Here is a 12,500-nt window from a genome sequence, read left to right as displayed (position 1 = left end):
AAATGCACAGCAAGAGGAGAGAGAAGAAGAACGAAGACGATGAAAGAGAAACAATGTCTGACTTTTCTTCCATAATTATACCCAGTTTCTCCCGTTCTCTTCATATCTTTAAGCTCGCTATATTGTCTCGTCCCTCTCTCTCCCTCTGCTGACAGTGCTCTGTCCCTCTGCCTCTCTCCATCACCCCCCCGCCCCTACCCCCCCCCCCCCCCCCCCCCCCATCTCTCTCATGTTGCCTAAAGAGGTCTATTGTATTGCTGTTTAGCGGGACCTTTATTCGCGGACCGACCGGCCCGGGGGGGAACTAACTGTGACACTGTGAGTGTGTGTGGCTGTGTATAGTGCTCTGCGGCTGTTTTCATTTGAATTCCTAAAAGAAAAAGCTCTGTGTATTCTCGTAAGCGTATATAGGTCTATTAATCAAATGATTAACAATTAAAATCCTTTTTTTTTTTTTTTTTTTTATGCTCCCCTGCAGTATCCCTCTCGGAGTATGGAATTTTTTTATATCGTCAGTTTTCACCGAGCTTTAATTAAAATCTGGCGTCTAACTTTTTCTCCATAACTCCGGAGATATGTAGCTCAGATGGCAAAGAATATATAACGTCGACTACAACTAAGACGGAAAATGTTCCGTCGACTACTGTTTTTCACTGACGAAAACTAAACGGAAACTAAATAAAAACTAAGCTATAAGCTAACTGAGACTAAATGTATTGACAATTTCGTCAACGGATGAAAACTATACACTGAAATGTTAGGAAGGGACTATAGTGGACACGAGATCCAGTATAAGTCATGTAACACTTGGCTGAAAATAGCAGATCTACAAGCTCACAGCGCGTCGTTGTCATTACGACGGCATCAAGGCCCGCCTAAACACATTTGGTCAAAAAAAACTACAGTTGACTAAATTAACTGTAGATTTAGTCGACTTAAAATCTCATGACATTTAGTCGACTAAAACTAGACTAACACCGACACATTCCATGTGACTAAAAATGTGACTAAAACTAAATGAAAACTTTTCAAAAGACTAAAATCGAACATTGCTGCCAAAAACAACACTGGCTGAGCAGACTGGCTATTTTTTAAAGGTTTTTTAATAGGGTGTTTGCATTATAATGTCTTCCCCCCCCCCATCTCTCTCTCCCCCATTTCCTGTCAGCCTATACTGTCTGTCCCTCCATAAAAAAAATATGAAATAAAGGCGAAAGCCACAAAAATTAAAAAAAAAATATATATATATATATATATATGTTTTTCCAAATCTCATCCGTTTGGTCGGCTGCTAGGGCTCTATAGAGCGTCGCAGTCCCGCCCCCCTCGTGAGACCCCGGAAAAGAAATCCCCGTTCATTTTCCTCATAGAACTTTTCAAAGAACGTAAATTTATTTAAAGACGTTTACACCGCGGACAAAGCTGCAACTCTTGTCGCGACAAATCATGACAACAAACACAATGTTTCGGGGCCAAACACAAAGAATTAGAAAGCGGCCAGGTTTATACAACACATTTTTTTCTTGTTTTTCCTTCTTTGTAATAATTTGTTTGGTCCATTTGTGTTTGTTTGTCATGATTCGTCACGACTCGAGGTGGCTTCGTGCGACGCTTAAAAAGGGTCTTTAAATAAATACCTAATGAAATGTCTATGTGGGAAAAAGTGCATACATTTCCTGGGTCTGGCGTCGTCATGCAAGGGGGGCGGGACTTCGACGCTGCAGGGATGTCAAACTCAAATACACGGCGGGCCAAAATAAAGACATTGGTAGAAGTCGAGGGCCAGGACTGCGTTTAGACACACGGGGCACCGCGGTCAGGAGGACGTCCCAGGTCAAATAGCAAAAAAAGTAAATGCATTTCAAACTGAAAATAAGCTCAGTTTCCTGTTCTATATGATCCTCACAAAGCAGGACTTGTATAGTATCATGGTGGTCCGTGCAATAATATACCAGAGGGCCAGTTCTATAATAATACTAATTAAATGTCATCCCGCGGGCCAAAAAAATATAATTCAATCACGGGCCTGATTTGGCCCCCGGCCGGGCCTTGAGTTTGACATATATGCAGTCACAGGGCTCTATAGCATGCAGTCAGAGTGGGGTCGAGTGGCCGCTATATAGCTGCCCTGCTGGTACGTATATATATATATATATATATACTCACCAATGAGACCAGAGTAGGCCAGCAGACAGTCTGCATAGTTCTCCTTCAGACAGCCTGACGGCGAGCGAGGCTCCGGCGGGCAGTTGGCGAAGAAGTCAGCCAGACGAGACCTGGGAATGAATGGGGGTGGACGGCACACATAAAACACTCACTCACTGTTGAGTATACCTGGGATATGCACATATAACCAGTGGTGGGAAGGAAAAAGTACTATACCCGTTCTTCTGACCTGAGATCAGATTCTATAAAAAATGTCTGTTTGAAAATGACAGTTTTCTTGAAAAAGCTGGTTCTATGTGTCAGTCGTGGGGGGTTAAACACGTAGGCTACACTCACTGTGAGACCTGGACGCACATAACGCACTCACAGTGAGGATTGATTTCACGTGTGGAATTCTAACGATCGACGTGGTCATGTTCAGAGAACGCATAATGTATTTACCGTCGGATATAAACAGACACAAAGGGCACAGACAAAAAAGCACTCGGTCGGTGACCTTTGAACTCTGTCTCCTAACGACCTTCCACCTTTTACTAAGTCTGTGCACGCACGCACGCACACACACACACACGCACACACACGCACACACGCACCCACAAGGGTGATGTGTATATATAATCTGACCAATCTTGACGAGCGGAGCAGACCAGCGCGCGGTGAGAGTTGTGTTAACGCGCCAGGCAGTGCAGCGACTGACATATGGCGCGCGGGAGTCTGCAGAAACACACACGACTGCTTAATCTAGTCTCCGTGCCGACAGGACAAAATGGCCCCACGCGCGACTGAGACCTGTTGTTCTACCGCCGGACATGTTGCTGGATGGATGGATGCAGATAACGCACCGAAGACGAAGAGTGATGGGTGCGTGTGTAGGAAATGCAACGTTGCAGAGTTGCAGAGAGAGAGACACACACACACACACTCACAGAGAGAGAGAGAGAGAGAGAGAGAGAGCGCCTATGGGGACAGACCAAACTGAGCTCATTTAGAACCACTAATCCCTCCATTAGTTCCAGAAGTACACTAAATGGACGACTCCAGAGGGTCACGGACATAATATTATGTGACCGGATTTTGCCTGAGAGCCTGCAAATCGCGCAACCTCCAGCTTTTAACTATGGAGCACGTCTGAAAGAAGTGTCAAGAGCTGAAACCGACATGTAAACATGAAATGTATGCTTAAACATGTATAGCTATAGGTATGTGATCATTTTAGAGACCACAGAAGTGAACCTTTCAAGCCCGTTTTCTCAACTCGCTGTTTTCTCTGCAAGGCATTACTCTATAAGCCATGTCTCCGAAACTGGTGGGTCAAACTGAACGACCAATATGTCAATTTGAAGCTATGATTCCCTGCTTTCATATGACATGAAAAAAACTAAAATTTAAAGAAATCCAAAGGAATGCACAGTTAACAGAATGCTAGGTGTACTGTACAGTACATCACACTGGGCAAGACCTACGCAGTGTAGACGCTATCATTTGTTTTCGGGCGGAAGTTGCAGGATTTTGGCGGAAGTATACCGCTCAAGGAAATGACGTCGGGTGCTTTACGAATCAGTTTGACATTCTCCGTGAATGACACTTGTGTGTTTTGCGATTGGTCGGAAATGCGCTTTTGAGCAACTTAATGCAAGTGGATGGAAGGAGAACTCGGGTGTCTTCTCTATTCATATATATACTTTAAGGTGTATACATCCACTGCGGTAGCTTGTGTCTTACTGCGAACGCAGAGAGCACTAACTATGAGACCTAGCAGAAGATGTCTGTCTGTCTGTGTGTGTGTGTGTGTCACGCTGTGACACCACCCGCCCGCCACCAGAGGGCGCAGCTGTATCACACACAAAACACACACACACACACACACACACAAAACTTAAAAAAACTTAACTTAAAAAAACTTAACTTAAATAAATAAATAAAAACAATGAAAAATAACTTTAAAAAAACTAAAAAAGAATTTTTAAGAAAACTTAAAAAAAAACACACACTAAGGGTTTGTTCTCTTTTTTTTGTAATTTTGTATTTTTTAAAGTACGTAATTTATTCTAATTGTTGTTATTGCAATTTACGAGCTGCGTTCGCTTCCCGCGTTCGCGCGTCTTACTTGTATACCTACAGATGTAATTGCTGTGGTCTGTTTCGCTTACACGGACGGTATTTGAGGGAGATAAGTCTTACCTACAGATGTAATTGGTCTTGCAGGAGGCCTGTAGTTCCAGACAGTTGGGCTTCTGTTTCTCCTCGTAGGAGCAAACCGGAACGATGGTCTGCCTCCGGCGCTCGGAACAGGCCGACTGGTCGCTGGGCGGACAGGAGCAGTACAGCATGCCATAGCTGTGTTTGGGAGGGACCTGCGAGGGACAACGGACGACGACTTTAAAACCCATTTAGACCCGAGTTAAAAAACATTCACTTCTGAAAGAATATATATTCAAAGATTTTTCAAAAATAGCAGACCTACAAGCTCGTAGCGTGCCACTCGGTGGCGCGCTACGAGCTTGTAGGTCTAGAGCTTGTAGGTCTAGAGCTTGTAAATCTGCTATTTTTCATTTAATCACACAATTGGTAGGTCTAAGGGCCGATTCATATACTCCTATTTTAGAGCCGAATAAAAGTCGGTTCGGCGCTGTAGAGCCTACAATGTGACGTCATTTGAGGTTCGGGGGGGGGCGGGCACTCTTCAGTGCCACAGAAACTTTCTGACGAGCCAAAATCATTTCGGCACTGAAGCGCCGAAACAGCGGTAAAATAGGAGTATGAATCGGCCCTAAGTCAGATCTCCAATAGTAGACTATAAAAGACAATCCGACATGGGGTACCCCCGCCCCAATGTGGCTGCTGCGTGACTATACGGTCAGTTGTTTGGGGGTCCTTGGCTGCCTTGCCTTGTCGAAGAACTGGCGGAGTGCCTTGTGGCACTTCCTCTTGTTGCAGACCTCGGCCGTGGACACTCGGCTGGTGCACGGGCTGATGTAGGCCGAGCGGTACTTCTTGCACGTGTCGTTGAGGTTACAGGCCTTGGCCGCGTTCAGACAGTTGTTCTCCCGGGTCACCGCGGGCTCCCCTGCAGAGGAGAGGGAGAGGGGAGGAGAAGAGAGGAGAGGAGGGGAGAGGAGAGGAGAGGAGAGGAGAGGAGAGGAGAGGAGAGGAGAGGAGAGGAGAGGAGAGGAGAGGAGAGGAGAGGAGAGGAGAGGAAAACAAGAAGAGACAATTTACTGGATGTCATCCAGGTAATGACGACGACGTGCGATGTGTATAGTACTCGTCTGGCATATACGTATACACTTTATTTTAAAGTTCCATAACAAGTACAAACAAGAGAGGCTGGGCAAAAAAGGAAAAGCCCCCAAAAGCAAGAAATGATAAGAGAGAGGGGGGAGAACGTGCATGGGGGAGAAGTGCTGTGCACACAGGATAAGGATTCTCCTCCGACGCTCATGAGATGCGGAGTGCAGCAGAGAGAAAAAAAAGCTACAGAGCTCAGCATGGCAAAAACAAAAAGCAATTCAACTCCCGCAAGGCCCCCCCGAACCCCCCTGCATGCATGCAGCATTTCCATATAACAGCAATATGGAAATAAGAGAGGAGAAGACGAAGGAGGAGGAAGAAGAGAGATGGCCGCATGCGTAATGAGGCTGTCGCGGCGGCCACGAGTGCTATGCCTCGCCCGCTGATAGATAACCACACACACCGCAGAAGATATAGGCTTATACTGCAATCCTGTATATACAGTACATACACGCTGTGAAATCCTGGGTGTCCATTTAACCCATTCTGACCTGAGATCAGATTCATACGAGGTTTCCACTGGACACACACTGGTCTGATGAACCCATTCTGACCTGAGATCAGATTCTAAAAAAATGTCAGTCGTTCTTCGATTTTTCAAAAATAGCAGACCTACAAGCTCGTAGCGCGCCACTCGGTGGCGCGCTATGAGCTTGTAGATCTGCTATTTTTCAATAGCTAAAAGCATAACATGATGCCGACACCAAAATGGGTTCCCGTTCAGAATGAGTTAACTCTGAGGATTCAATGAGAGTTATAGCCCATTTAGACCTATATATACCATCGATTCTATACAACCGTCTTCTAAATCCTGAGAGTTCTGTGAAAAACCTATGTGTTTCTATGTCAGTTGTGTTCAAAAAGGTTTCATGTCAAGGACCCCCAAAAATATATGTGTATAATTCCCCGCCGACCCCCATCTGAAAATATGTTGTTCCAGGGGACCCTCTCCCGGAAGCAAAGATTTGAGTTTAAAACGTTCGCTCTGAAAGCATATATATTCAAAGATTTGCGCCACATTTTAACGATAAAAAAAATATATATAGCAGATCTACAAGCTCGTATAGCTTGTAGATTTTCAATAGCTAAATTATAACACAATGCTTAAAACACCAAAAGGGGTTCCCGCCCAGAACAGGTTAATGTAACCAAATGTACCCTATAGTCATGGGTACAGATGGTTACACATGTATACGCTCTCAAAGTTGCAAAAGGATATACATTAACCCATTCTGAACGGGAACCCATTTTGGTGTTAGCATGATGTTATTCTTTAGCTATTGAAAAAAAGCAGATCTACAAGCTCATAGCGCGCCACCGAGTGGCGCGCTACGAGCTTGTAGGTCTGCTATTTTTGAAAAATCGAAGAACGACTTGACATTTTTAGAATCTGATCTCAGGTCAGAATGGGTTCATCAGACCAGTGTGTGTCCAGTGGAAACCTCGTATGAATCTGATCTCAGGTCAGAATGGGTTAATGACGGAGAGGTTTTACTGAGCACACAATGCAACCGTGTGTGAAGTGAAAGCATGGTTGTTTGTAGTAGCACGCGAACGGTGTTTTGCGGCATGTGTGAACTGCTTTTTATAGCATCTCCGTGCACGTGTGTGCGTGCGTGTGACGTGTGTGCGTCCATCCATACGTGCGTTTGTTTGAGTGTGTCGCGTTCGTGTGCGCAAAAATGGTAAACGATGTATTTCATCCAAAACACCTTTATCCAAAGTATAGTTTACAGTTTTGCGCATTATATAGTTTCACACATTCACACACTGACGGCGGAATCAAATGGACTGCTTATATATATAGTGCTTTTCTCCAAAGTGCTTTACATTACAATTACATTGCATTACAATTCACCCATTCACAATTACATTACAATTACAATTACAATTACATTACAATTCTCCCATTCACACACCGATGGTGGAAACCAACCTGCTCAGTGGGAGCAGTTATAGCTGTAAAATGTCACGATTTCCAAGCCACTGCACTACCTCTCGACCCACTGCTGTACGGTATGTGTGTCCTCTCCTGTGCGTGCGTGTGTGTGTGTGTGTGTGTGCGTGCGTGCATGCGTGTCCCTTCCTGTGCATGTGTTTGTGTGTCGGTGTGAAGCCTGTGTGTTCTCGGCCTATACTCATCAAAGTCTCCAGTGCACCGCCTTTCTCATCTGTCGGCCTGTTACTAATTGCTAGCGTTCTCATGGATCCCCCATTAATTAACACATTGCCACAACACTTTTTTCCCCTGCCTTTTTTTTCTGTCTTCTTTTTTTTGGAAGGGGAATGGAGCAAAAACAGCTTTTTTTTTTTTTTTTTGGTCCCCTCTGTAAACGAGTGCCAATTAAAACGGGAAGAGCCCCACAGCCTAACTAAAAGAAGGAGCAGAGGAGTGAAAGAACGATTGGAGGGAAGGAGTAACCAAATAACTTGAGTGTGTCACAACGTCTGACGGTGTTAACGAGAGGTGAGGGAGGGTGAAAGAGAGAGAGAGAGAGAGAGAGTGAGAGAGAGTCTGTATGGGGATGGTTAGTTCAAGTGTTAATTGGTGACAGAGAAGCTGTTAATAAAATCCTGAGTTTGATTTAACCCCCGAGAGTGTGCAAATGGAACTAATAAAGGCTCCAATTGGTTCCATGTCTATATATATAGACTCTCAAATGAACACTCGGGATTCTACAGTGTGTATACCGGAGAAGAGCCGAGCCGAGAATATCATTTTATATTCAAAGATTTGTGCCACATTTTCACGATTTTTCAAAAAAATAGCAGATCTACACAAGCTCGTATAGCGCGCCACCGAGTGCCATCCAGGGTTGTCTGCATGGAACAACAATAGAATTTCAATAAAAGAACAATGTGTATCCTTTTGGGAGTTTTCAAACTTTTCACTTTTAAGTTTTTAAGTCCAGGTTGTAAAAAATAAATAATGTGTACAAATGAAGCCGCAATTATAGAACCATCGCAATCCATAACGGCGTGGTCTCCACCAGGGGGGCGCGTTGCGCGTCTCCGTCGCGTGCGTCAAAAAAAAACGAACCAGGGGGGGGCAATTTTATAATTCAAGTCCGGAAACAATCAAACGGAACTTTCCTTTTTCCCTCAAACCGGAAGAAGAATAACATTAAAAGCTCTCGTATAATATAGCCTGTATATCGTAATTTGAGGGCCTAATACCCAATAAAAAGCACGTGGCATGTATGATGAATCTGACACGTTTCTTCAAGTATACGTCCTGGGGGTATAATACCTTCGGCGTATAATATCCATATTTTATTCCAACTCGTATAGCAACTGTTGCGAGACTAAAAACAAGCAGGGGGAGCCCGCCCGTCCGCCCGTCTGACTGTCTGTCTGACCGGCTGACTGCTGTTAGGATCTGTCCCTCCACACACAGACCATGTCCGCCCTGTGGCCACTCCCATGTTTCCCTTCCACTCACTCAGTCAGTCCCTATAGCACTCACCTGTCTCCAACTCCCTCGTCAGCCCACCTGTGAACACTTGGGACAATTTACCTGCTCACTACATAACGGGACTCATTGCAAAACACTGTTGTCAGTTCATAGTTTGATGTCGTCGGCGCATGTTTCCTGTTTGACTATACCATGTCATTTTCTGTTTGGTTCCTGCCTCCTGAGTGAGATATATTCCTGTTTCCTATGTCTATACTCAAGGATGAGATTTATTCCCGTTGACTGCGTTTCTATACTCAAGTGTGAGTTTTTGTCCTGTGTTTTCCTGCATTCTACTCATGCGTGAGATTATTTGCCTGCATGGATTCCTGCTGAGTATCAACTTCAGTGTTAAGACTTTTGCCTATTTCATTCATTAAATACCTTGAATTCAACACTGTTTCCTGTGACTCTGCAATTTTGGGTTTATCATTCTGCCACCGCATGACGACTGCAGTGGCGTATCCACAATATAAGGCCTGTCCAAATCCATTTATGCCCGGCCAAAATCCTCACACAAAAGAGAGGACAAAACACCAGCACCAGGACCTGAGAACTTATTAGTTGGACAGCTGATTGGGGCGTTGCAGCAGTTAGAGCGCGACCCTTCAATCACTCCATTGGAATGCAAATGCATGCGCCTTTCAGCCTTTGTATAGAGAGCGTATATACTCGTCTGGCAGGTATATGTCTCTTTGAGTGCTTTCCGATTGTGCGCATGAGGGTGGACGACGACGACAACACATCTTGGCCTATGCCCAGTATGTAAAGTGTGTGTGTGTGTGTGGGGGGGATGCCAATTAGCAACATCCACTAGACTAGACTATAGAGTTAAACTGAGATCTGTCTCGTTTCAGCCTCTGAGTATGTTGTCTGTGTGCAGTGCACAGAGGTGTGCACATAATGCTATCTGTGTTTGTGTTGAAAGACACAGGAACCTCCTCACCTCCCCCCCCACCCCTCACCCCACCCCCCCCACACACACACACACACACACAATGGTGCCCCCATTGGTTAGCCAGAGAGTTTGATGAACTCCCAGTGCTCCCTCGGCAGATGGTACCGTCTCTCTATGACACACGCACACGCGCACACACGCGCACACACGCGCACACACACGCGCACACACACACACGCGCACACACGCGCACGCACACACACACACACACGCACACACACAGACACACGCGCACACACACACGCACACACAGAGCACACTCTTGACAGGGCCCACACAACAGGGAAGGGGGCCGGGGCCATCTGGAGGCCTGGTATATGAGAGACGAGCCCCCCCCCACAGCGGCTCGTGTTTCCGATCCAGGCTCAAATTGATTATCATGTCGCCTGTTTCCTCCGACCCCCTCCGACCCCCCCAGCTAATTTCAATTACCACGGGACGCCACGGGGTCGAATCTTGACCTTTCCTCTCCTCTCCCCCCCCCCTCCCCCCCTGCTCCGTCTGTCCCCCATGCCTCTTGTTCTTTTTGTTTTGTCGTCGTCCCCCCCCCGTCCCCCCCGTTATGCCCTCTCTGTCCCTCCCTGCCACCCCGATCACTTTCGCTCATTTTTCTCCCCAGCATGCTCCTCTCCTCTCCTCCTCCTTCTCTCTGTGTATACCTGACACCTCCTGCCTTCTCTTTTCTTATACAATGTTTTTTGGTTTTGGTCGGTCTTTGCTCAATCTTTCTATCCATGGGGGGGGGTGCCGGATGGATTCTGCTCATTATAGTTGCCCTCCTCCATATACCATCACCATCCATATCTCTCCCTCTCTGTCCCTCTCTCTCTGTCTCTCTCTCTCTGTCTCTCTGTCTCTCTCCCTCTCTCCCTCTCTGTCTCTCTCCCTCTCTGTCCCTCTCTCTCCCTCTGTCTCTCTCCCTCTCTCCCTCTCCCTCTCCTCTCTCTGTCTCTCTCCCTCTCCTCTCCCTCTCTCTCTGTCTCTCTCCCTCTCTCTCTGTCTCTCTCCCTCTCCCCCTCTCCTCTCTCTGTCTCTCTCCCTCTCCTCTCTCTGTCTCTCTCCCTCTCCCTCTCCCTCTCCCTCTCCTCTCTCTGTCTCTCTCCCTCTCCCTCTCCCTCTCCCTCTCCTCTCTCTGTCTCTCTCCCTCTCCCTCTCCCTCTCCCTCTCCTCTCTCTGTCTCTCTCCCTCTCCTCTCCCTCTCTCTCTGTCTCTCTCCCTCTCTCTCTGTCTCTCTCCCTCTCCCCCTCTCCTCTCTCTGTCTCTCTCCCTCTCCTCTCTCTGTCTCTCTCCCTCTCCCTCTCCCTCTCCCTCTCCTCTCTCTGTCTCTCTCCCTCTCCCTCTCCCTCTCCTCTCTCTGTCTCTCTCCCTCTCCTCTCTCTGTCTCTCTCCCTCTCCCTCTCCCTCTCCCTCTCCTCTCTCTGTCTCTCTCCCTCTCCCTCTCCCTCTCCTCTCTCTGTCTCTCTCCCTCTCCCTCTCCCTCTCCCCTCTCCTCTCTCCTCTCTCCGTCTCTCTGTCTCTCCTCTCTCTGTCTCTCTCCCTCTCCCTCTCCCTCTCCCTCTCCCCTCTCCTCTCTCCTCTCTCCGTCTCTCTGTCTCTCCTCTCTCTGTCTCTCTCCCTCTCCCTCTCCCTCTCCCCTCTCCTCTCTCCGTCTCTCTGTCTCTCCTCTCTCTGTCTCTCTCCCTCTCCCTCTCCCTCTCCCTCTCCCCTCTCCTCTCTCCGTCTCTCTCCCTCTCCTCTCTCTGTCTCTCTCCCTCTCCCTCTCCCTCTCCCTCTCCCCTCTCCTCTCTCCGTCTCTCTCCCTCTCCCCTCTCCTCTCTCCGTCTCTCTCCCTCTCCTCTCTCTGTCTCTCTCCTCTCTCTGTCTCCCTCCCCCTCCCCCTCTCTCTCTCTCCCTCTCCTCCCTCTCTCTCCCTCCCTCTCTCTCCCCTGCCATCTGCCCTGCATTGTTCTTTGGAACAAAGTGCGGAGTCATTTAAGTGGTCTCCAGTGCTGCTGTAGCTGGCCTGAACGCGGTCACGACTCGACTATATAATATCCAAGACCAACACAATAGAAAGATAAATAAAGTTATTGGTTCTATTGCTGATAAATCAGCTCCGGCGGGGGACCTTTTCAAAACCAATTACTTTCAATCACTTTCGCTCATTCTTAATAGCTTAATAGTGTGTTAATATAGCGGACAGCAGTGTGAAATCAGAATGAAGTGCCCTTTCTGTGCACTTATCTCTCTGCTCTGACTCCAGGCTCCTGAATCATTCCACTTGGGGGAAGAAAAAAAAAAAAGATTAATCCATTTTGGACTGAGAAACCCATGTTTCTACAGTACAGTATGTCAGTGGTGCGCAACCTTTTTCATGTCAAGGACCCCCAGAATTATCTCTATTGGGCCACGGACACCCCCATCTCAAAATATGTAGTTCCAGGGACCCCCCCAGAAGCAAATATTTTAGTTAAAAAATGTTCGCTCTGAAATATATATATTCAAAGATTTGTGCCACATTTTCACGATTAAAAAAAAAATAGCAGACCTATACAAGCTCGTTGCGCGCCACCCCAAGATCTGCTATTTTTCAATAGCTAAAGCATAACATATAATGCTTGAAACACCAAAAGGGGTTCTCCCGCGCCCAAA

General features: G+C 46.8%; 1 protein-coding gene across 2 annotated transcripts in view; it reads right to left on the bottom strand.

Moving 5' to 3' along the window:
• gfra1a (gdnf family receptor alpha 1a) overlaps positions 1-12,500 on the bottom strand; it is a 142,207-nt gene that overhangs the window by 28,436 nt on the left and 101,271 nt on the right. For both annotated transcript variants that reach the window (XM_080782825.1, XM_080782826.1), the window contains 3 exons: positions 5,055-5,233; positions 4,348-4,520; positions 2,167-2,276 (listed from right to left, as the gene is read on the bottom strand). In XM_080782825.1, the coding sequence (XP_080638951.1) occupies positions 2,167-2,276; positions 4,348-4,520; positions 5,055-5,233 (462 nt within the window). The remainder of the gene's footprint in view (positions 1-2,166; positions 2,277-4,347; positions 4,521-5,054; positions 5,234-12,500) is intronic.

This window comes from Protomyctophum bolini (genome assembly GCF_963924005.1).
Source record: "Protomyctophum bolini genome assembly, chromosome: 14".
NCBI lineage: Eukaryota > Metazoa > Chordata > Actinopteri > Myctophiformes > Myctophidae > Protomyctophum > Protomyctophum bolini.
This window is presented reverse-complemented; position numbering and strand designations above follow the sequence as displayed.